Source organism: Phalangium opilio, unplaced genomic scaffold (assembly GCF_054372755.1).
Source record: "Phalangium opilio isolate 3A_F unplaced genomic scaffold, DU_Popi_V2 ptg000246l_1, whole genome shotgun sequence".
NCBI classification, from domain to species: Eukaryota; Metazoa; Arthropoda; class Arachnida; order Opiliones; family Phalangiidae; genus Phalangium; species Phalangium opilio.
This window is the reverse complement of record NW_028324225.1, coordinates 2,480,957-2,506,909: the sequence shown is the minus strand read 5'-3', so window position 1 is coordinate 2,506,909 and position 25,953 is coordinate 2,480,957. Positions and strand designations below refer to the sequence as shown.

The 25,953-nt window shown below is 37.9% G+C and overlaps 1 protein-coding gene and 1 long non-coding RNA gene across 3 annotated transcripts; both read right to left on the bottom strand.

Moving 5' to 3' along the window:
- Nucleotides 1-8,877: 8,877 nt before the first annotated feature.
- LOC149611342 (uncharacterized) lies at nucleotides 8,878-10,499 on the bottom strand. Of its 2 annotated transcripts, XM_089858441.1 has the most exons (3): nucleotides 9,959-10,499; nucleotides 9,807-9,893; nucleotides 8,878-9,728 (listed from the first exon to the last, which is right to left on the bottom strand). In XM_089858441.1, exons 1-3 carry the CDS (start codon nucleotides 10,223-10,225, stop codon nucleotides 9,060-9,062), a joined length of 1,023 nt encoding a protein of 340 aa, XP_089714567.1. In that variant the 5' UTR covers nucleotides 10,226-10,499; the 3' UTR covers nucleotides 8,878-9,059. The 2 variants fall into 2 exon arrangements, with proteins under 2 accessions (XP_089714567.1, XP_089714565.1); XM_089858439.1 differs by having other exon boundaries at nucleotides 8,878-9,893.
- A 7,096-nt stretch (nucleotides 10,500-17,595) lies between these two features.
- On the bottom strand, nucleotides 17,596-18,384 carry LOC149611341 (uncharacterized). Its single transcript, XR_016376439.1, has 3 exons — nucleotides 18,299-18,384; nucleotides 18,092-18,147; nucleotides 17,596-18,024 (listed from the first exon to the last, which is right to left on the bottom strand). It is a non-coding gene; the product is annotated as an uncharacterized LOC149611341 (long non-coding RNA).
- Nucleotides 18,385-25,953: the final 7,569 nt, after the last annotated feature.

Below are 25,953 nucleotides of genomic sequence, written 5' to 3'. Positions count from 1 at the left end.
GTAATGCCGACTATACACAAAATTAAATGGAGCCACCGTCGGTACCAACGACTCTATAAGGTAACCCTTACCTCCCACTGTAAAACTGTAAGTAATGCCGACTATAGACAAAATAAATAAATTAAACAACCGTCGGTACTAACGACTCTCTATAGTTATCAAAAAGAGTGGAGTTAACAAAATAATTTTGGAAATAGAACTTTCGGAAAGGCCAACGCCGTTATAACGATCTTATTCACTGTCGGCAAAGAGTAGGAAAAGAAGACCCGATAATAAAATATTTTAATAAGTCGGGCAGAGGTTGGCAGTAGTCGGTAAAGCCAACCGGACCAGTAACCGACTGCCAGACTCTCTGCCGACTACGAACCGACAGTCGTGTGCTACATGGGGAGCTTCCCATTTTTGTTGTTGTTTTTAAAAATATAACGCAGTGCACAGGCCTTGATAGATATAGCACGCAAGGAATAAAATATATCGGAATGTACGGGCCTTGATAGATATAGGAGGTAATGATTTAATCGACTTCGGTACTTGAGAGGTTTATCTTTAATATTTAAATAAATATAATTATTTTTAATTATTTTAATCTTCAATAATTAACATTAATAATAGTTAAATCGTTTAAAATAAAGTTATACCTATTATCATCTCAAACGTTGCTAATATTGACGTTTAAAGTGAAGGGTACCCCTCTTACCCGCCTTCTTCAAATTTTGGGGTATATATACGATTCGTTTCCATTATAATGATAGACAAAAACGCATTCGCGTGAACCCTTGGTGGAAGCCCTGCCATTGGAAGGCTAGACGTTTTCTCGTAACCTTTGCCGATCGCCGCGTATATCTTACAACCAAACGATAACGATGGAGAAGAAGCCGGAATGGACAAAGACCAGAAGATGGTGGTGCATAGAAGCTTTGCATAGGAACATTTTAATTATTCTAAAACCAATGGCTGCAAATTCAATAGGGACAATAAGATTTTTACTCGTGGTTTTGCAAAAAAATGTAATATCAAGTGTACTTTAGTCATGGTTCAGGGCATTATCAGTGTTACTGCCCAATTTCTCTCTCTAGTTTCTAATGATGGTTAGAGTTTATTTGATATGGCACGTCACAACGTTATGTACATTTGTAAATTCTAAGTAGCACAAAAGGAAAAAGAATCCAATTTTTTTATATTTTGGTTTGAAATAAATAAACTCATGATATAGTAGTTATAAAGAACTGAAACTCAAGGGAATGACACCGGTAATGAGCAGCAAAATGAGAGGAAAGTTTGCTTCAAGTTAGCAGAGGGAGATGGTAGTGAAAATAGTAATCTGGAATTTTGTTCCTTCAAATCTGAATATAATCATGAAAAATTCAAGTGAGGTGAAAGATTGATTTGGCGTGAACGAGTGGTCCGTGAAAATAGCAGATAACAGCGCCCAATATGAAATTCGGATATCCTTAAAACTTCACAAAGACGATCCGAGATTGTCAGTTTCAAACTTTTTGTAGCATTAACTATCGTCTGTTTGATATTAAGCTTAAAACCTTAAACACAATATAGCCAGGGCTACCCTAAAAGTCCACAAAGATGTTTCAAGATTGCTAATACGCCTAAAAAGTACCCTCTTCAAAATATGTAGGCGGAGAAAAGAGAGCGTGATCGAGTGTGCTATGCTAGTTGGAATTTGGGTAGGAAGTCGCGGAGGTTGGGAGTTACTTGGGACTCCAGAGTAGTAAACCACCTAAAATATGGAGAGTTAATTAGGTCAATTAAGTGTGCCGCCAGCCTTCTAGCGCGCTAGACTCGCGCGTGTATACTCGCGTGAGTTTAGAATGGGGGAACACCGGTTTTTTATCCGGGGGGTTTCTCTGAGTTCGTTTATTGGTCGAGAGTGGGGGTCGCCAATTGATTAGGTCTTTGTTAATTGGTTAAAGGGTTAAGGGCGTGAACTTGTCTCTCTTTAGTCGTGACGTAACCGTCAGTTAGAGTTTGTCTGATAAGACATTACTCTCTTTATCTCGGTTATTCGCCTTGAAGAGAGCAGTGACTTCTAATGGAGAATAAGGAGCATCGAAAATATTCCCCGGAATGTCCGCTTGTTAAAGGGTTTTCAACATGTAACATACCTATAAATTATTCTAACGACGAGTCTGGGAGAGATGTGTCAGTAACGGAGAAATGCGTTTCAAGTACAAACAAATCCAAGACTAAAGAATATTGTAATAGTAGATGTTGTATATTGAGGGTTTTACAGGTTGGAATCAAATATTCTTTTATAGCTGGAACATATATTATTCTACTTCCTATAACTGTACCTGTAGGAATTATTTTGGGAATGTTGACGATGAACCCAGTAGTTGCGCTTTTTGGTCTCTATCCTTTGATTTTACCATATTCACTATTTCCTGACATATATATAAACAAACGAATATGTCAATGGTGTAAAAAACCAATCAAATTTTGAAATTAAATGTTAAAAACAATGTACTGATTACATCATGGTTAAATTCTGCGATAATGAGTCCAAAAATTTGGAAATAATTTAAAAAGTTCCCCTCTATATGGTTAAACGGTTTTTGGACGTGTCTGAACTTGTCTTTAGTCGTGACGTAATCGCTAGATAAGAGTTTGTCTGATAAGAGAGCGATCTCTCTTTATCTCGGTTATTCGACGAACGCCTTGAAGAGAGCAGTGACTTCCGAGGGAGATCTTACAAAATGCGTTATATAGTGACGTATCAACGATTCAAAGGGCGCGAGGATTTCCAATATATGGTCGCGTATCTTTTAGATCAATGCGCTATGTATACAATATGTTTCGAACACCGAGTATCTGAAAGTGGGAAAATCGCTCGTGTTACGAAGAAATGCCCGATGTTTAAAGATAGAGAGCCTCAAGTAAAAGATATCGAGTATCAGAATCAGACGGAAATTTTGAAACGATTCATATTACCTAGAAGTACCATTATTTTGGAGGAATTAGATGATGGACTTTTATTTACCCGATTGGGTCACGGTATAAATCAACCAAGAGCCAAAGCCCCGGAAACGGATTCACCGGCGCCATTGTGTTTAGAAGAAAAAGCCGAATTTTACGGAAATGACTTTATAAAATACATACAGGAACAAATGAGTAAATTCGGTACTCCCGATAGTTTTTATCATGAACATTTACCCGTTTTATTTCCAAGTATATGTTAATGTAATCTTCTTTAAAAGGTAGGAAGCGATTAAGGTTGCTCTCGGTGTAGTGGTTAGCGCGTTTGTTCGCCAATCAATAGATCGCGAGATCGAACCCCGCTCTAACCATCACATCGAGTTCAACCTTTTATTTCTAAATAAAATTGGATAACGTGTAAATCCTCATTCATTTTTAAATAAAATATCAATTATGTCGGTCAATTCTTTTTTCGTTACTCTGTTAAGTGATAAAACTGATGAATATCCCGATAATTCACAATCGTCTTTCACGGTCAAATTAGGTAAACCAATTATTCTTTCAAACGAATGGGAAATTGGTTTATCGGAAATATTAACACCGAAAATTTCAACCGTAATAGACAATACCTGTAACTCTTTCGAAATACAGGTACCTGAACGATATTTAACGAATGATGGCTGGGACGTTAGAAGAGTGGAGTTAATACCGCAAAAGTACGAAGGTTCGAAAGATAAAAATGGAAACGCCGTATTTTTTTCAATGCAGAATAAACTGGTGCGTGACTTAACCGTTCAGCTTGAAAAACAGAATTTTCCCGTGAAAATACAGGTTATAGATATGTCAGTCCCGACTGGGCCTCCTATCAAGAGAGTTAAATTATCAGTCGATGCCGGTCACCAGGCCAGGCTAGCTCCTGGCCCTCTGGCTCAGGTTTTAGGATTCGAAACGGACGAGTACATTACTGGGGAATACATTTGTCCCATTCCATTGTCTCAACAAGCTAGAAATATTACGATAAACTACACCAATAATTATATCGAGATAAAATTGAAAAAAACTTTAAAACTTCAAAATCGTATGGTAACGGTAAAGATTCCTGAGGGACCCTATAGCGTCGACGCCCTATTGGAAGCTATGAATAGAGCGATACCCGAAGCTCATCAATCTCGGTTTAATTTCTCATTAAACGATAACGGTACCGTTCGAATAACGACTGATAAGGAGTGCACCGTGCTTTTTAGAGGCGTTCGCAACAAATTAGGTTCTATGTTAGGATTCGGTGACCAAACTAATCGTCTATTAGGGTCTGCAAACGCCAACTTCAAACCGGATTTAGTCAGTCAATATTTATACGTTTACACTGATCTGATATACCCCCAGTTTATAGGCTCTGGTTTCAAACCTCTTCTACGCGTCATTCCCACTAAAAACGATACGTCGGAGAAAATTATCACATACGATACTATAGACTATTATCCTATAAGATCCAACGAAATTGAAACTATCAAAATTGATATTAGAGACGAAGCCGACGCTCCTATATCCTTTATATCGGATCGCATCATTATCAAAATTCACTTTAGACGACATGTCTCGACCTAATAGGTACGTGTCCTACTATCAGGAACAGTTCCTCGGATCTCCACCAGGTGTATTAGTGCAAAAGGGATTTGGGTTGGGCGGAATTTTTAGAGCTTTGATGAGAATGTTAACTCCTCTAGCGAAACCGATAGCTAAGAGCGTGGGTAAAGAAGCTTTAGGACTTGGTGGTAGGTTTATTCAAGATTTAAGCGCTGGAGAAGAACCCAAGAGAGCGTTCAAAAGGAATCTAAAAATAGCCGGCTCAAATTTAATTCATAAAGCGGGTGATAGTCTGGCTAATTCTCAGTACGGGTCTGGTATTCGACGGAAACGTCAGAAGATACGCAAGAAGAAAAGTAGATCAAAGGCCGATTTTTTATCATAAAACAAGATGGCCCAATTCGAAGGGATGATGGGGGAATTAGACCTATTCGCGACACCCCCTTTGAACGCTAATATTATAACTAGTAGCGACGAAAGTTATCAACCTTTAAGTTCCGTAACGGATAGTGGACCTTTGGAATTTTTTGTCCCTGGCACGAGCGAACATTATGTCGACCTTTCTAAAACTAGGTTAAGGCTGAAGGTCAGGGTGCTTCATTTGGACGGCACCGAAGTACCAGCCGCTGAAACCAAAGTAGCTCCGGTTAATCTTTTACACGCCGCCCTCTTTTCCCAAATAGACGTCTTTTTAGGAAACACGAGCGTTCAGTCCCCTAACCAAGGAGCCCCTTATATCGCTTATCTCGAGAATTTATTAAATTACGGTATAGATGCTAAAGAAAGCCAACTAAATCTAGGGTTGTATTATAAGGATAATCCGATCGATCCCGATACCGCCTGGGTGGCAGCCAATAAAAATCTTACTACCAATGGGATATTAAGAAGAGCCGAGAGAGCCAAGGTATCGAGTACGATAGATTTATACGCCCCGTTACACGTTGATATTTGTCGCTTAAATCGTTTCCTATTTAATAATGTAGACGTTAGATTTAGGCTTATTCGATCTAAACCAGAGTTTTGCGTAATATCGAAAGAAGCCGCTGATAAGAAATATAAAGTGGTTATCGATAATGCCTCATTGTACGTTAAAAGACTAAAAATAAATCCCGAAATAATGTTAGCCCACGCTACGGTATTAGAGCAAACCAGCGCCATCTATCCTTTGAATCAAACAGTCGTGAAAACCTTTTCAATTCCAGCTGGAATGAACGACGTTAATCGAGAAAACGTCTTCTTAGGTAAAATACCTCAAAGAGTAATCATAGGTCTAGTTCGAACCTCGGCCTTTAATGGTAATCATTCTTTAAATCCCTTTAATTTTGAAACCTTTGATCTTAATTACCTATCCGTCAACGTCGGTACCGATACCTATCCTTCGGAAGCCTTTACGCCTGATTACGAAAACAATCTATACACTCGAGAGTACATGTCGTTATTCACCTCTCTAAACACATACAGAAAAAACAAGGGAAATTTTATCACGTACGAAGAGTACAAAAAAGGTTACGCTTTGTATTGCCTAGATTTAAGCCCGGATGAAAATGCGGGGGCTAGTCATCTTTCTTTGCCCCGACAAGGAAATCTACGTATCAATATGAAATTTAAAAACAATTTACCACACAATGTCACGTGCATAATTTATTCCGAATTTGAAAATTCTATCATGATAACTAGGGATCGCTCGGTGTTATTTAATCCCGAGTAAAAAGGCTCTATATAACCTCTGATTTAAGAAGCATTCTCTCATAACCGGTTAGAGATGAATCAAGTACACTACCTATCGGAGAAGCAAAACATTTACGTTGGAAGCGGAATTCTTCCCGTCTTCAATGTCAAACGACTCGATACTAAAACCGAAGCGTCTTTCGACAGTTGTATTTGGAATAGTATATGGACTTTCGAAGCGGATATTGACGCTTTCTTTAACGGAATAACGGGACGATTTCTGACTTGGTTAGTTGACGGTACTCAGAGAGTTAAGCTAGAATGCTTCGTATGTCAGAGAGGAAAAATAGTTGATATTCGTCAATATATTAGAGGATCGAATAATAGATATAATATTCTATTCTCAACATCGAAAGGATTTTCATTAAATAAAGACAGTTGGTTAAGGTTAAAGAACTTGAAAAATGTTATTGGTAGCGAATTAAAGCGAAAAGAAGAGGCCAGAGAAATAATGAAGAAAATTATCTTGGACAGTTTGACCAATATTTTATTTAATTTCACTGATTCGTGCGAAAATATCAGCTGTCACAACGAAATCGCCCACGATATCACTTGTTTACCCACGGATACTAATTGGAGCGAGAGAGTGGAGAAAAACCTAATTAGAGCTATTCCGTTGCTTAACTACGAAAGAATTCTAGAATCCTTTGTCGAGGAATACGGAGATTACGAAGACGACGTCTCAATTTTATTTAACGATATTCTCGGAAACTTTGTCGGTCTAAAAACTGAACTAATGTACGGTTAAAATATATGTCACTCTTATCTCGCGTGTATTGGGTCATGGATTACTCTAAGGCGTCTGAAAATATTCCGAGAGGATTTGAAATCGTTGGAATGCGTTACCTCGGAGAAGAGCAAAATGAATTTAATATCGAAATTACTCGATAAACGGTGCCAAGGGACCAGGAGATATTCGCCAGAGAACAACCACTACCGAAGCTAATGTCCTAAATGATCCAGTGTTTAATGACGTATCTATTTAAAATATATTCTTGGAAATTTTGTCGGTCTAAAAACAATGTATTGTTAATTTTTAAGTAACCGAATAAAATATAAATTACTCTTATTGTTGCGTTTCCTATACCTACGTTATATATCAATTTTTTTTCCTTATTTAGAAAATATTCCAGAAAATTGTATCTCTCCCTCTTATATAATACCCTACAACTACGTTATATTATCAGATATCATTTTCGATCTTGTTTAGAAAAAATGTCTCTCTCAAACGCGTACTACGACCCCGAAAATCCCTCCTCTTTTTCCGGATTGGATAAATTAACGAAAGGAGTTCCTCAGTCTTCGAGGAAAGAAGTTGAGAGTTTTCTATTAAAACAACCCACTTATACTATTCATCGTTATCGTCGATTAAAGTTTCCTCGCAATAAAATTACAGTGACATCTATGGATGAGACTCATCAGGCTGATTTAATAGTTTTAGATAAACTTTCCAGATACAACAAGGGTATGAAATATTTGTTAAGTAATATAGATGTTTTGAGTAAATACGCCTACGTTATACCTATTAAAAACAAGACTTCCGCGGAAGTTATAAGAGCTTTTAAAATAATACATAAAGATGTTGTACCCACGAATATAAATACGGACGCTGGCTCTGAATTTTTAGCTAAACCAGTTCAGCAATATTTTAAAGAGAAAGGTATTCACCACTACGTAGCTTACGGGAATAAAAAAATTGCGATCTGCGAGAGATTTAACAGAACGGTTCAAGAGAAAATACACAAATTCATAACTAGCGCTGATACTCGTAGCTATCTGAGTGCGTTACCAAAAATAGTTAAGGCTTACAATCACTCGATACACCGCTCAACTGGTATCGCGCCAGTCAATGTTAATCTACAAAATGAGCATAAGGTGTGGTACCGTCTTTTCGGTACCATTAAACCTGGGACAAAACCAAAGCTAAAAGAAGGTGATTTAGTAAGGTTGAGTAAATTTGAAAAAACCTTTTCAAAGGGATATAAAGGCTACTTTACAAAAGAGATCTTTATTATTGATAAGGTTTTATACCGTAATCCTCCAGTATACGTCGTTAAAGACAAAAATAACGAGATAATTAAAGGAACGTTTTACGAATACGAACTATCTAAAGTGATATGAATACGTTACAAATAAATCAAATATTATCATGCGACCAGAGGACAAAACCCTACTACCTAGGTACTTTTCCTAGAGACATGCTTCCCAGGAAACCTAGAAAGAAGAAATTTTGTTTTGTTCTGAACACGGAGAGAGCCGAGGATCCTGGACTTCATTGGGTAGCCATTTACGTTGAAAACAATGAAGGTAATTTTTTCTGCAGCTACGGGCAGAGCCCGGAGACGTATAAAATTAACCTGGCCAAATACGCGTCCAGATGGATCTATAACGATAAATTAATTCAAGATATGTTCTCCCTTTGTTGCGGACCTCATTGTATATTCTTTCTTATTCAAAGATGTCTGGGAAATTCGTTTCATAGAGTTCTGAAAATGTACGAAAATAAAACGGAAATTAACGACGCCTTATCTTTATGGAATATCTGCCTTCACTTGTTAAGACATAGATATGAAAAATGTAACCAATAAAATATTAAAGTTGCAATGTTTAATAATCAGATACACTTGTATTGAATGCGAGAATAAAAATATTTATTATTCGATTATAATTTTTTATATAAATTGTTATTATCATGCTTTTTTATATAATCAGATACATGATTTTTTATATACTCAAATACATGCTTTTATATAATCAGATACGTGTTTTTCAATATAATGAGTTAGTTGCTTTTAATGTAATAATCATTATTAAGGTTATTTTTTTGCCTTTCTATAAGTTACCCATTCGATCTTAGATTCGGGCTTTTGAAGCTCTTTCAAGCTAGCTTCGCGATCTTTTTTTATTTTGGCTTGTGTAGGGTACGGTTTTGGTTTCGTAGATGGAATTTTCGCGAGTCTTTTTTTCGGCGAAGTCTCATCGTTAGGGTTAAGTTTCCGGAACTTTGAACCAGAAGCGCCCTTCGTTGATAAGGCCTGTTGAGACGTCACGGGCTGATTCGGTACCATGGGTGTTAAAACTGGCATACTCGGCGTTTGAGACGTCCCGGACTGTTTCGGTACCACGGGTCCCATGGGTGTTAAAATTGGCATACTGGTCGTTCGAGAGAGAGACGCTGGCGTAGTAAACGATATCGCCGGTGTTTGACCCATTGCTGTACTACTCATTATAGGCTGTGGGGTAGTCAGACTCGAGGAGATATTAAAAGGGATACTTTGGGGAGGGGTAGCGACATTAGTAGGGACAATTTGGGAGGGGGTAGAGATATTAATAGGTATATTCTGGATAGGGGTAGGCCACGATGGAGGAATCCAAGACGAGGATGAAGGACTTAGAGGCTGTATTTTACTCGACACTCCGGGTGCTGGAAAAGACGAACTCGTTGTAGGTGGCAAGATAGTAACGCTTGGTGGCTCCGCTAAACTCTTTAAAGATAAATATTTTTGAAGAGTTAAAAGGTACTCCTTCAATTTTTCCTCGGCAGAACCAGGCTTTCTCAGTACCTCTTTAATGGCGTTGTCTAAACTGTTAACTTCCTTTTGATTGTCCGTCAGTAAAGCCGCTGGTACTAAAACGCACTTTTTCATTATCTAGTAAAGACCGAAGCTATTGTCGGTATTAACATTGAAAGCAACGCCGGCCAGAATCCTCCTACCTGTTTAATTAACACCTGTCGCCTCTTTTTGTCGCTTAAACCTCTCTTGGATAAATACCTTATAACGTTTTTGTAACGTTGAAGTCTTTTCTTTTTATGACGATTCAATGGAATACCGCCGTTCTTCAAATTATAACAAATACCGCTTATACAATCCAATTGGGGTCGCGTACACTTTGATATTAAAAGTTTTCTTTGTTTCACACCGCTTTTACGCAAGAGATTTAAAAAGGGTAATTGGTTCCTAACCGACACGGGTAAAGGCATGTCTCGAAATGAGGTTAAATAAATTGAGATTTATATTTTATGGATTATTATTTTCTAACGTAGATTACCATCGGTCCTTCATTGGGGAATATATTGGACCTAAGTCTTAAACTATTATCGGTACTTTGTTTTAGATCTATTAAGATATAAGAATACGCTTTTTCGGTACACTCTTCGTACGCTTCCGTTAGGCGTTTGGTGTCTGTAGGAAAAAGCTGACGACTTAAATAGCGAACCTGGTTATTATCCCTAGGATTTTTAAACATAACGATATAAGAACAGTTCAATGATATATTTCTAGAATATTTACCTGGGTTAAAGACATTTAGAGACAGCAGCACGATGCTTAAAGATAAATGATGACTCCCGACACAAAAAAGATTACTTATAAACTCCTGTTTGGTACAGGTGTTAGCTAGATCGTCTAGGATTAAAAGATTATTTATTCGTTTATCAAAAAAATCAGAATCATTAGGAATTAGTCCTTCGTGGAATTCAATAGGTAAAAAGAGTTTCAGTTCATCAAAAATGTCCTGATAAACGCTATAGCAATAGACTATTCTATCAGGAGGTTTGTCCATGATAATGTCTTTATATTTGAGTAAATTTATTACCCACGTTGTTTTTCCCGAGCTGCTTGGACCAGCCAGTAAAATGGTCATCGGTGTTTCTAAGCGGAGGCGATATTCTAACCCGTTCTCCATTTTTAAAACGTTCTCTAATATCGTCTATGAATTCGTAGTTGACTCGATCTTCGTACGGTATCACTCTCACTTTGACCAGGTGGGAAAACGTGACCCGATGTTTAGTGGTCCGTTTTTTCATTTGTGGTAGCGGACGGGTCGTGATGGCTTAAATATCTTTAACAGATAAGCCCAAAAACTAGATAAGGAAGGTACCTGCCATTGGAACTTTACATTTTAGAAGAATAACATCAATTTTTAGGGTACCCTCAAGTATAAGATTACGCTTAGACTGCGCCACCTTTTCAATACTAGCTAGTAACCGATCAGAAGTTAATTCATTTATAGCCATGAATCTTAAATTGATAGGGTTCTCTAAAGCGTCAGAGCTCAGGGCGAATCTTATTAAATTATATTCTTCAGCATTTCGCGTAACATGAGTTATGAGAGAATTCAAAATTTGGGAAAGTTGATCATGAATATTTATTAATTTAAGTTCTTCTAAGTTGCGGAATTTAACGTTATATTCGGTTGTAACGCATCTATATTTCCTAGATACCCGGTTTGATGTTTTATCTATCGTATAATATAGCTCTGGTCGAAAATTAGTAGATAAATCGACTGGTTTAACCTCATCGTCTGACCATGAAGTGTCCGACGATGAAGTGTCCGACATTTTTTTAGCGGGAAAGCACTTCAAATCTAACTATATTTCTTTCCGAAAGCAAATGAATAGCAATTTTCCCAGAAATTTAATGATCCAATGAAAATATTTAGTACTCACCAATCTTAAAAACTATAGTTGATAGTATCGTTATTTCGACACGAATGAATTTCATCCGTTAAAACCGCTCTTTTATATATTTTAACCGTTAGAACTCACCTTCTATTTAGATCTTGGAACACTGTTACGATTAATATCTTCCCCGATAAAACCGTTTTCGAAGAGATGATTATAGAACCGTATGGGAGAAAGAGAAAGCGTGGGCGTTACTAACCAATAATAAAACCCAGGCTTTTTCCTTCTCCTCAATGGAACCTTTTCTGGTTACGAGGCTCGAACCGTAAAAATGAATCCATTGTTAAGATATTTAAAATAGCACCAAGTTGGAGCGGAGCCTGTATGTGATTAACTGTTAGAACGCATCTTCTATTGTAGGTCTTGGAACAGTGTTACGGTTAATGTCTTCCCCGATAAAACCGTGTTCGAAGGGATAATTATTTGAGGGACTATGCCAATCAGTAGTTTGTTCGCAATCGTCAGCATCTTTTAATGAGAATAATGGTTGTAAAATGCAGTTGGAACACCAGCTTTTATTATAGTTCCAGATATAATTGCGTAGCACGTCTTTACTATTAACCTGATAGTGATCAGTTACTTGTTCATATTTAGCGTTTAAACAATCGTTTAAACTATGATGAAAATAGCAAGCGGGACATATTCGTCTATAATTTTGCGGGCAACCACAATAGCATATTTTTACGTAATATTGGTAATGTAAATGATTTTGTTCATTTGATAAGATAAATGGTGTCGTTTCTATCCGGTTGCGATGCACTAGTTCAAATTCTTCGAACGTTAAGGGACTGAATTCGTCGAACACTATTTCTCTCTCTATAGACGATTTTGATATACTTATATCCAAATCTTCGAAAGTTCCAGGTGCTCGATGTTTATCTACTTCGGCGGCTTTAAAAAAGACTGATTCTATGTGTCCCCAAAAGGTTTTCGGTATGAAATTTTTTACATCGTTAAAATTAAAATATCTTTCATTATGAAACTTATATTTAAAAACATGCATTAAATTATTTATAGCTATATCTTGTAAAGATGTTACTTTAACGTCTTCTATTTTTTGTTTTTTTCTCGGGGATTCTATTATATTTTCTTCTTCCATTTCGGTCTCTTACTTTGATTCGCTGTATAAAATAACTATTTCCCTTTTACTAAATTTTCCAGTCCATTTGAAAAGTACAAAGTACTCACCTTTTTATAGAAATGTGTTATCGCAAATTGTTAGTAAAGTATTTTTTCGGTACGAATGAATCTCGTCCTTTAAGTCTGATCTTTTATACTAAATGAGCGTTTTCTTTTCTAGCTTTAAGTCAAAGATATCTATCCTTTAATGTAAGGGTATGAATAGCTCTTTCTGATTACACTTAAGCGGAGTCATATTACTTATTATCGTTACTATGTGTATGGATTCAATAATATTAATTTTTTTTAAACCTTCAACCACATCTGCTTCTCTTTAGTTTTATCCAACTAGTTCGAGTGAAACCTTGGGTCAAGATTAAACTTAGTTATAAACAATTTATAAAATTTTCCCATCGCCGATGAACGCCTTTATTTTTTCATCATTATATCTGTACATATACAGTGATATTAAATTTCATCTTTTATTTTTCCAAGTCTTCAACCATATCTCTTTATTTTATCCAACTTGTTCATTTATAACCATAGGGCTAAATTTTGTTATCGACAATTTATAACTAACTTGTCCTATCGCCGAAAAAAGGCCTTTATTTACGTTATTATATATGATAAATAGGGATTCTCTTCAACACAGCGCTGTCAATACCATTAAACGTATTCGCGACATCTTGTTTAGTCAATTTTCTGATAGTAATATCTTTCTAGCGCAATGACCGAGTAACGGATAATATGTAGGAGTAAAGAAAATCGTCTCGAGTGAAATTCGAGACGTTAATAGATAATACATAAGCGAACACTCTCTTAAGTCTGGCGATTACGTCATGACTAAAGACAAGTACAGACACGTCCTAAAAACCCCTAAACAATTAACAAAGACCTAATCAATTGACGGTTATAGAATAGATTACATTAACGACTACCGGGAAATAAAAAGGATAAATATTCCTCGTAGATACTATCGAGAGTCCCTAATTTCCTCAATTCTTCCCGTAAACATTTTATAAAGTCATTTCCGTAAAATTCGGCTTTTTCTTCTAAACACAATGGCGCCGGTGAATCCGTTTCCGGGGCTTTAACTCTTGTTTGATTTATACCGTGACCCAATCGGGTAAATAAAAGTCCGTCATGTAAATCCTCCAAAATAATGCCACTACTATGAAATATTAATCGCTTCAAAATTTCCACCTGATTCTGGTATTCGATATCTTGATGTTCAGGAGGTTTATCTTCATATATCGTGCATTTCTTAGTAACACGAGCGATTTTCCCACTTTCAGATACTCGGTGTTCGAAACATATTGTATACATAGCGCATTGATCTAAAAGATACGCGACCATATATTGGAAATCCTCGCGCCCTTTGAATCGTTGATACGTCACTATATAACGCATAGTGTGTAAGAAGAGATCCATTAGAAGTCACTGCTCTCTTCAAGGCGAATAACCGAGATAAAGAGAGTAATGTCTTATCAGACAAACTCTAACTGACGGTTACGTCACGACTAAAGAGAGACAAGTTCACGCCCTTAACCCTTTAACCAATTAACAAAGACCTAATCAATTGGCGACCCCCACTCTCGACCAATAAACGAACTCAGAGAAACCCCCCCGGATAAAAAACCGGTGTTCCCCCATTCAAACTCACGCGAGTATACACGCGCGAGTCTAGCGCGCTAGAAGGCTGGCGGCACACTTAAATGACCTAATTAACTCTCCATATTTTAGGTGGTTTACTACTCTCCAGGCATAGCCCATTCCATCACGCACTCGACAACGCAAAGCAACTCGCGCCAGCGTGTGAAATAAGGCGGTGACACAGGACAAATGAACAGTTTAAAAATTGCCTGGTCCAGTTCAAAAATTAAATCGGAGGAACAGTGGTCCACGAGACTACTAAGAAAATTCAAGGGAAACTAGAGTCCACACATTAAAATAATAATATTTTAATTATCCACTTCTTTAGTTTAGCAGACGACGTGCTCTGGTCAATGGTCACGGACCAGTTTATTAATTGCAAGTCAGGACTCGGGAGGGTCGCTGGCCTAATGTCCAGTTTAAAAAAATCCTTATTTCTCACCCTGCGATGTGTTGCGCGTGATCGAGTAGGCTATGCTCAGAGAAAAAGAAATTTTCACTTCAGTCATAGCCCACTCGAGCAGCCGCAGTGCAGCGTCCAGTAGCGCGGATCGAGTGGGCTATGCTTCAGTTGGGAGTCCTGGGCCTGAAATAAGCACAGAACACTGGACATTGTCCAATAAAATTTTATAATGTCCCATAAATATTTTAAACACTAAGGGGGTCACTGGACAGTTGACCAGTAAATTTTTCCGAAGTTCTGATAGTTTGATTTTGAAGACGCGGCACAATTTTTGCGCACTCCAGTGGACAATGTCCTATAAATTTTCCAGTCAAACAGGGGGTCGCTGGACACACGTCCTATATATATTCTACCCTGTTTTGAGCAAATTAGATATCGGTATCCTGAATTAACTAGCGGTACTGTTACCTATGTTGACGATAGCGCGTCATCGAGTAGGTTATGCTCCAGGCAAAGAAATCTTCACTTCAGTTCAGCGTGGGAAATAAGGCGGTGGCACAGGTCAAATGACCAGTTTAAAATTAAATCGGAGGGGGGTCAGTGGTCTACGGGACCACTAAGAAAATTCTAGGGTATTAAACCAGGGTCCAGACATTATCTCAGCTATTTTAATTCCACTTCATTAGTTTACCAGACGACGCGCCCTGGTCAATGGTCATAGACCAGTATATTTATTCCAGGCTGGCCCAATGTCTAGTTTTAAAAAGATCCTTATTTCCCACCCTGCTTCTGTTGGGATTCCTGGGGCTCCTGATTCCTGAAGGCCATGCATATGACAAAGATTCATTTCTTATAAGCGAGAATGGCCAACTTTGTTGTGTAAGAGACAGCCTGGCAGCCCGGTATTTGTTTACTTCTAACCTGTCAGGTTAGAAGTTAATACAGCCCTTTGAATTTAAATAATTAGGAATGAGAAATGTCAGACAGTCAGACAACACATTTTCTGGTTACCCTGATACTGTTATCCAGACTTTCCCTCTAATATATTTTTCCCTGACCTTTAAAAAGGTCCATTTTCACTTTCCCAGACTTTTACCTGACTTTTTAGGACCATTTTCAATTTCCCAGACTTTTCCCTAACTTTTCAGGCCTATTTTCAATTTCCCAGACTTGTCCCAGACTTTTCAGGCCCATTTTGAATTTCCCAGACTTGTCCCTGACTTTTTAGGCCCATTTTCAATTTCCCAGACTTGTCCCAGACGTTTTTTTAGGCCCATCTTCAATTTCCCAGGCTTTCCCTTAAATTTTTAGGCCCATTTTAAATTTCCCAGACTTGTCCCTGAATTTTTAGGCCCATTTTCAATATTCTAGACTTGTCCCAGACTTTTTTTTAGGCCCATTTTCAATTTTCTAGACTTGTCCCAGACTTTTTTTAGGCCCATCTTCAATTTCCCAGACTTTCCCCTAAATTTTTAGGCCCATTTTAAATTTCCCAGACTTGTCCCTGAATTTTTAGGCCCATTTTCAATTTTCCAGACTTGTCCCAGACTTTCCCCTAAATTTTTAGGCACATTTTAAATTTCCCAGACTTGTCCCTGAATTTTTAGGCCCATTTTCAATTTTCCAGACTTGTCCCAGACTTTTTTTTAGGCCCATCTTCAATTTCCCAGACTTTTTTAGGCCCATCTTCAATTTCCCAGACTTGTCCCAGACCTTTTAGGCCCATTTTAAATTTCCCAGACTTGTCCCTGAATTTTTAGGCCCATTTTCAATTTTCCAGACTTGTCCCAGACTTTCCCCTAAATTTTTAGGCACATTTTAAATTTCCCAGACTTGTCCCTGAATTTTTAGGCCCATTTTGAATTTTCCAGACTTGTCCCAGACTTTTTTTAGGCCCATCTTCAATTTCCCAGACTTGTCCCAGACCTTTTAGGCCCATCTTCAATTTCCCAGACTTTCCCCTAAATTTTTAGGCCCATTTTAAATTTCCCAGATTTTCCTTTGAATTTAAATAATTAGAAATGAGAAATGTCAGACAACACATTTTCTGGTTAACCTGATACTGTTATCCAGACTTTCCCTCTAATATATTTTTCCCAGACCTTTAAAAAGGTCCATTTTCACTTTCCCAGACTTTTACCTGACTTTTTAGGACCATTTTCAATTTCCCTGACTTTTCAGGCCCATTTACAATTTCCCAGACTTGTCCCAGACTTTTCAGGCCCACTTTCAATTTCCCAGACTTGTCTCAGACTTTCTTTAGGCCCATTTTCAATTTCCCAGACTTGTCTCAGACTTTCTTTAGGCCCATTTTCAATTTCCCAGACTTGTCCCCGACTTTTTAGGCCCATTTTCAATTTCCCAGACTTTTCCCTGACTTTCTTGGCCCATTTTCAATATCCCAGACTTTTCCCTGACTTTCTTGGCCCATTTTCAATATCCCAGACTTGTCCCCGACGTTTTAGGCCTAATTTCAATCGAAAAAAGTTATTAAAAGAATAAATCTATATGGTTATAATTATGTTGAAATGAAAGCTATTAAATCCATCTCTTTGTCATTTGGCTCCGTTAATTTCTGAAACTTACTAAAAACTAGTGTATTACATATTTAACCAAAATTTATGTTAATTAACCAAACAAAAAAACGTTATGAAATAAGGAGCCTGAGAATAGATCCCCTTAAAACCAGAACCAAGTTTGAAACAATTTTTGAAAATGAACACTTTCGTTTCTTTGATATTTACCTACAATAATTTCAGAAACTTTGAAGGCTTAGTTGCAGAAGCACTGTAACACTGAACAGTGTGTTATACATTAAACATAAACCAAAATAAATATAATTTTAACTATACATCGTGTTATAAGCGCCTTTAAAAAAAACGAGCCCTCAAAATACAAAAGCTACGTTAGTATGTCGAAAAATTAAGAAAACATGTTAGAGAACCAATGAACAGCAATCTTTTGCACGTTTAATACGAAATTTAAATTTATATAATGCAAATATAAAATGTTATTAAATGAAAGACTATATAAGTTCTGTTTGTCATTATTTCCCTTGAAAAGTTGTCGCTAGCGTTCAGCCAACGGAGGTTTCATCATCAAGGTGTAAAATTTACCTCTTCAGCTGATTGATGTGTCCTAGCTGTCACAGATAATAATGTAGTAATTAATTGATCTACCAGTAAGATTAATAATTAATTTGAACATACCAACAGTATTCGTAATGTCTGGCTTTTATCTCAACCGAAGTTAATGTTGCCTATTCCTATAACATGATTAACATCAACATAACGCTACCTTGACCGAGGCTTAGCGAAATTGGTTAATAATAAAATATTCTGTTGGCTTTTAAATTTTAAATTAATTTTAGAAAATTTCATTGACGTTTTTTGTTGTGAAAACAATAAAAATCATACCTAATTAGCCAGCACTTTAATTCCAATTCCAAAATTTTAATTTTAACCGAGAGCTCAAACGCCATGTTTTTCTTGCTTAATATCCCTCTAACGGCGTGAATCACGACAAAAACGCCGTAAGTCCAATATAAAAAATTAGGGCTAAAATGCGTGTCTCTAACAGTGGTAAAACGCCGTAACTCCAGTACCCAAAACAACGTAAGTCATAGTATGTGTTAATAATGATAAAAATCAATACTTAAACTTAATTTATCTTAATAAAACTAAGGGAAGGCACATCTATGGACTGTTATCTTTCATTTAAGATGGTTCCCAAACGTAACGAATGAATAGTTTTCTTTATACACGATCCCAATTAAGGTCATTTTCAAAAAAATCCCTTGTTATCTCTATGGAAGAATATTGTATCTTTCACCAAATGTCGGATTAATTTTATGGATTCTAAAACCACCCTTAACAAATTTTTTCTTCATAGAATTAACTATTACTTGGATCTCTTTGAAATTTTAACCACAAAATTAGGGCCCAAATTTTAGTTCACTGGCAAAATTTCAAAGCAGCAAACACAATACGAAAAAAGTTACGGCCAATCAAAGAACCCTCCTTTAGCATTAGAGGCAGTATCAAGTCTTATCTAAGAGAGCGACCGCTCTCCTAGAATATTTCCTGGTTCTCTTCGTCTAGCAGTGAAAAAGCCGGCATTTTTATGAAGCGTAAAAGTGGGGCTTGACCCCCACCCACTACTTGTTGACGGATAATATTGGTATAGACAAACATGGCGTCAACGCCTCTCATAATATCCGCGGGGTAATCCGAAGTCTCGTTATTAATATACAGATCCAATTGATTACTGCTAAACCCCAACAGTCTTCCGAGACCTCGCCCGGGTGTTGTTTTGGGAAACAAGACTGAAACCGTATCGTTCAATTTGGAAACTGTAACGGTTCCGTCTACATTTTGCGTAAATTTAAGACTTTTTCTATGCGCTGGTAGCATGGCGTCACTCATGGCACCTAAAACATCGCTAATATGATAATATACCCCGGGAGGAATCTCGCACGCGTAACTATCAACTCGTCTGCCTAGGGACCCGGGTAAATACGGTTGGTCAGCGTAGTCCGGGTCTTCTGGAAATTTGTCAACATCGTATTCGCTAGTCCAAAAATTATTATTAGCTGTCAGTGTCATTGATCTTAATCGGGGATTTTTCAGCGCCACTCCCGAGTGACTGTGTTGAAAAAATTCTCCCTCTTCGGGAATGTTAAATAATTGGGCCATTGGTCCAGCTACCGATACACGAGCACCTGGCTCTATTTCGAGACGAACATAGTATCTATTTTCCACCGCCGTTTTGAGAATGAAGATTTTAAAATACTGACAAGGCATATATTCTTGAACCCCCAATAACTCGTTTATAATTTTTAAATGTAAAGAGAAGGGGATTACCGCACTGGTCGAAGTCAAATCGCAGGTATATTCGCCCGCGGGTATTTGATTTTCGTGAAATCAGTCTTAGTAAATAGATACATTAGCGAGTCATGGACGCGATAACTTACGTAGGTGTCATTAGTTGTTTTGAAATGAGTAAAACTACGCCCTAAAGGTTTAGTGGATAGAAACGTCCCCCCACCATATTCATCTTCTAAATTTAAAATTTTCTGCAGATCCGAGCTGAATAGCATTTCAATTTTTGCCGGACAATGGACTCTAAAATAATGTTCCGCTCCTTGTTTAATAACGCTAAATTCGGCCTGATGCAATCTTAAAGGATCTTTGCTCAAGGCGGCTTTGAGCGCTTCGGCGATTTCATTATAAATCTTATAATCATCTGTCGATCTAAACTCGCCTGACACTTTAAAAAAGAAATAGAGCCAGGGTTCTTCCCAAGGGGTATAGCGCTTTATGGTTTTATTGACTCGATATTCTAGGTATGCATTGTTTTCATTTATGGTATATTCTTCTAACGTCATGCTCAAGGGACCAGATTGATTGAGTCCTGTGTAGTATTTATTGGGGTCAAGATCGAGCAATTTAGCTAGTTGGGAGAAAATTTAATTTCCACCCATTCCGGTGTTTTGAAATTATACATGATAGCATCACCTAAATTATCTATTTCGTGATATGTTACTTGAATTTTTTTAAATACTAATTTTTCTAAAGTGCGAGCTACGGCCCGATAAAGCCCTTCGGCGTTTTTCTCTGGCGTTTCACTGGCTTTAAAAGTTTGCGGTAAGAACAATATTGTGTAGTTGTCATAATCTTCAGGGTTAATTGGTTCTGGCTCTTCGGGAATAATTGGCTCGGGCTTTTTTTTCGGCGGATCAACCGGTTGCGGAAACAAGGGTTTTTCATCAATTGGCGGTGGTGAGGGGGTCGGTAAAATGGGAAGCTCAAAAGTAGAGGATGTCGTAGAGTCTGGAGATTTTGAAGGTGTAAGATTCGTGGAATCTGGATTAACAAGCTTCGTAGAATCTGGCTTTGGCTTTGGCTTTGGTAACTCCGGTTTTGGTAGGACAGGCTTCGGTGGCTCATGAGTAGCAAGATTCGTGAGATCTTTATTAACAAGCTTTGTGGAATCAGTAGTGGGAAGCTTCTGAGAATCTGGAGTATCAAGATTCGTGGGATCTGAAGTAGGCGGGGTTGGCTTATTTGTTGTAGTAACGCTTGGCTTAGTTGATGTAGTACCAGTCGGCTTTGTTGTTGTAATAGAAGCCGGCTTAGCCGATGTTGGAGGGTCCGGTTTAGACGAACTTGGAGGTATCAGTTTATTCAAACTTGGAGGTACCGGTTTAGTCGAACTTGGAGGGGTTGGTTTAGTTGATGTCGGAGTGGTCGTTTTAGGTGGGTCAGTTTTCGGAAATGTTGGATAGTAGGGTTTTGGCGGATCACGCTTTGGCAAAGTTTGTTTTGGAGCTGTTTGGTGTGGAAAAATTATTCTGGGTGGTGGTGGTGGAGGGGTTATTTTGGATGGCTCTGGTTGCACCGGTACTACAAGCTTAGTTGGATCAATGGGTATCGGCAGAAAGGGGGTAGTTCGCGGTAAAATAGGTATAGATGGCGGTAGAGGCTTATATTCCGGTTGAGGTTTTTTTCTTAGCGGCGGAACTTCGTGGCTAGTTTTACGTTTAATGGCTGCCTTAGGAACGTACTTGTAATCTAATTTTTTTTAAACTGTCTCCAACATTTTCAATCTCGATTTCAACATAATTTTTAGTGTAATTTAAAGTTATATTTTTAGCATGCTTTGATACAGGTAGTTTGGATATGTAGGGAACGTCTTCGTAATTATTCTCCTTAAACTCGAATAAGGTAGATAAAGGTGAACCATCTGGTATTCTAAATCGTATGTTTTCATCGCCTAAAACTTGCAAGTAAACGGGAAAGTTTGCATCTAACTGTTTATTTACACGCGCTCCGTCTATATATTTATTGGCTAATTTAAAAGCTAATTTGTTTTTTAAATACGGATGGCTGTTAATATCATCATTTAACATATCAATAATACTCTTAGGAAGCTCGTACTCGTAAGCCTTAACATACCGTTGGACTGGTAACTCTAATTTATGGTATTGAATAGGCTCTCGAACAGCCGGATAGTTGTCACGATTCGAGTCATTTGTGATCTGAATTTCAAACTTGTTAAATTCTTCGCTTATATTCACACAGTGATTTGGAAATATGATTTCCGCTAAGCCGACTTCAAAATCACTACTCAAATTTAACGATTGATGCAAATAATTTTTAAAACTTGACTGGGTATAGTTTGGATATATATCTAGACACGTATTGGACGCTAAAGTTAAAAAAAGTCGTCATTCATGACTAACGCTTGTTTGTCAACTAACCCCAACTTCTTAGGCTAACGTTATTTTATATATAAAAAGATTGTCCATGGCTCGATGGATTGGCTAGGATTCGAACTCGTTACCTTCTGGCTATCAAACTCGTTACCTTCTGGCTATCACAATAGTAAACCCTGCCTTTACCCATTTAGCCATGGACAATCTTAAGAAGTACTTCATTTATTTTCATCAAAAACCACGAAATTGTTAAGCCTTTAAAGTCGTTACCCTTGAAACATCTACGTAGTTAGGTAATTAACCCGACCCGATGCCAATAAAAAAAAGGACCACGCCCTGACTAGTTCAAGCCGGTTTGATGCAGTTATTATATAAGCCGTCCGCCTTTAATAGTACCTTAAAGGGTGGGGTCGGTAAAAAATAAATTTTCTTGAAAGCATTGCCTCGAGAGCTCTTCTAATATTAAATTTGGCCTCCATATTTTAGAATATAAACCCCGTGTTTCGAAAAGAAAGTTATCAGTTGCTCAACTAGACGCTTATCCATAAAACTATCCAGTACCAGTACGAAGATGTCTTTATCCGCCGATCCTGGACTCACGCAACAAAAGCTGCGTGAAAAGAGATCAAATTCGATTCATGTGCCTCGATTTACGCAACTTTTCGTATAGTCTTTGCCGGTACATTTGGCTGCACAAAAAAGTTGCGTAGATTTGTGTGAAGTCGCATGAAAAGAGTTTACTGATGGTTGTGGAATTTGGTCTTGGGGATCAAGAAAACTTTAACTTCATTGCAGCGTCATTTGCGTCCATACAACTGACTATCGCAATGAAGGAGAAGTCCTCATCCACAACCATCAGTATTGCGTTTGGATACTGTTCGCGACCAAGAATGGCGCAAACAACCAGACCTGGACAAGAAGACCAAGCCCCACAGTGGCTCGAATGTAACTTCCTTTGGGAGATAAAGGGTCAACGAAGAATTTTATGGGACATGGCACGTAAAAGCTCACAAGCCCCACCCGCCTCGCATAAGGTTCTGCGTACCCTGCACCAGTTGGAACACGTTCTCTTCAGTGAGGTTCAACAATTTCACGACATCACCGTGGCCCTCTTCAGCGAGAGATATATTTCGGGAACACAAAGTGGCGAAAAAACAACCAGGCCGCGTCGAAATGCCCATGATCTTCGAGAACCAATGGAGGGCTTCACTTAAAAGGTCGTTTTCTAACAATACTCGACTACCCTGCTTGTCTTTTATTAAAATCCATCCGGCAGCGTTTATCCCACGCCGCGCTACTCGACGTCGGCCACCAGAATGCACGAGCAAAGCCTACTGATGGTGGTCGATGTCATCCACAAGGTCGTTCGCATAAAACCTACGGTTCGGGACCAAGAAGTGCCAAAAAACGCCCTGTTTTGTTTACCCCGGAAGTAACGGTAAATAATTTAGGATTCAGCATTTAACATGTTTTTTGTGTTGTGGCCGAACAAGCCCTCAAAGAAAAGAAGTATTGACCTTCTTGATGACGCTGACAAACAATGTCAATATTTTTGTTTTATATATTCTTGTTATTCTGTATTATTTTATTGTATATATTATTTAGTACTTGTTATTAAAAAAATCTTTATTCGTATATTTGTCTTTGTTTCTTAGACATATTTAGAGGTTCATTTGTTATGGCGGGAAATTCAAACGGGGATTTGGCAAAAATAACTGGACTGGTTTATTAAAAGAACTACACCTTTTGAGGGTTAAGCCGGGCTTGTTTGGGGGGAAGAAATTGGTAAAACCCCTCTGGATAGGCATAACATAGTGAAAGGCAGGTAAGATTTTCCCATAAAATAACATAATCTTTGGTTGGAAGTTTGGTTTGAGTTTGCTGGATGGCGGCCATCTTGGATCTCTGCGCATCTGTATAGTCCCTACTACTGTGACTGACTATTATTAAAGTAATTAATAATTAATTTGAACGCAATTCATTTATGATATGAAAAAAAAACCATCTGCACTACATATATCGGGTCGTTCCAAGCTTGGTCAATGCATGTAACGAGCCGGGCCTGGTCAATTCATGCATTGGGCCGGGCCAAGCTTGGTCAATGCATGTAACGGCTGGGCCGGGTCAAGCTTGGTCAATGCATGAAACGGCTGTGCCGGGTCAGGTTCCCCAGTAGCACAAGCCTTCCGCATAACAGTCGGTTAAAGGTCGAATAGTCGGTTTACGGTCCAGTCAGCTGTACCATGCTTATTCCGACACTTTTCCGACTCATGAAGCCGACTACTTCTTTTAGTTGGCAATGCCGACATCTATCTGACAGTTGGAACAGAGATGGTTTAAAGTAGGCTTGCCTACCGTCTAGAAAATTCCAACTTATTTTTTGCCAATTGATTACCGACTCTCTCGCGCTAGTCGTTATTGTGAGTTTAAGAAGAGTAAAATTAAAAGCAAAGTTATTCTTAGGCCGTTTAGTAACCGACATTTATCCGACAGTTGGAACTGTGGTGGTTTTAAGTAGGCTTGCCTACCGTCTAGAAAATTCCAACACATTTTTGGTCAATGAATTACCAACTCCCTCGTGCTAGTCGTTATTGTGAGTTTAAGAAGAGTAAAATTAAAAGCAAAGTTATTCTTAGGCCGTTTAGTAACCGACATTTATCCGACAGTTGGAACTGTGGTGGTTTGAAGTAGGCTTGCCTACCGTCTAGAAAATTCCAACACATTTTTGGTCAATGAATTACCAACTCCCTCGTGCTAGTCGTTATTGTGACGTTTAAGAAGAGTAAAATTAAAAGCAAAGTTATTCTTAGGCCGTTTAGTAACCGACATTTATCCGAAAGTTCGAACTGTGGTGGTTTGAAGTAGGCTTGCCTACCGTCCTAAAAATGTAACCCAATTGATTACCAACTCCTTCCCGCTAGTTGGTATGGTCACGTTTTAAAAGAGTAAAATGAAAAACGAAGTTGTTGTATAGGCGTTTTTCCGTGGGACGGTTTTTTGGACTTTTACTATTCCGGATATGCCACCAATTTTTTTTTGTTATATATTTAACTTATACTATATTTCGACCCTCAAGCAGAAGTTGATAATACTATATTTTTGGCAACACTAGAAACATAACGTTACAAAAAACTGCAAAGCAAGAAAACACATCTGATTTTCTAGTTTGAATTTTCCCTCCTGTAATTTCTCGGGTCAGGTGACACGCCTCTGTTCTATTGGCGTAACTAAGGTAACGCCATGCACGTCATCATCGAAGAGGGCGCTGCTAGTGCGAAAGCAAGTTAGCCTTTCCAGTATCTCTGACGCGGCTGGGTCGTTAGAATGTTTAAACGAGATTTTTGTGGTCGAAAATGATTAGTTCTAGGCTTGCTAACTTTTAATTTCATCGCTAAGGTTCTTTGTCACACTATATAAACTATAAACGTATTCGTTTGTCACGTAAGGTTTGAATTTTGTTATTGAATTATCAATTTATCTATCTTTTAGAGCCAGTTTTATGCATAAGCCTTTGCTTTTACCTAGCTTCTCATCTGGGAACCACACCCCTATAAAGTGAAACCAAAACTTAAACGTTTATGTATACCTTCAGTTTCTTTGTTTGAATATAAAAGAAGCAAGTGCTTTGGGGCGCTTGGAAATCAAAAACCTTATATATTAAAGATTTTTGGTTGTGAAAATAATACTGAATTCCAAAATAGATCTCAATTTGTTTTAGTTACAGAATTTTTTTGCAGTTTCAAACATTTTAAGAGAAAAATGTTTTTCTTTTTCCTTTAAAAAGATCTGTAAGTGTAAATCAGGGTTGCCACAGTACCTGGATATCCTGGAAAAGTCAGGGAATTTAAAAATGGG

Bases quoted from the DNA above. Each gene is read 5' to 3' on its own strand.
- LOC149611342 (XM_089858439.1), bottom strand. From the start codon at position 10,225: ATGCCTTTACCCGTGTCGGTTAGGAACCAATTACCCTTTTTAAATCTC. The intron at 9,894-9,958 runs GTAGGAGGATTC...GGTCTTTACTAG, and splicing joins GACAGGTGTTAATTAAACAG to ATAATGAAAAAGTGCGTTTT.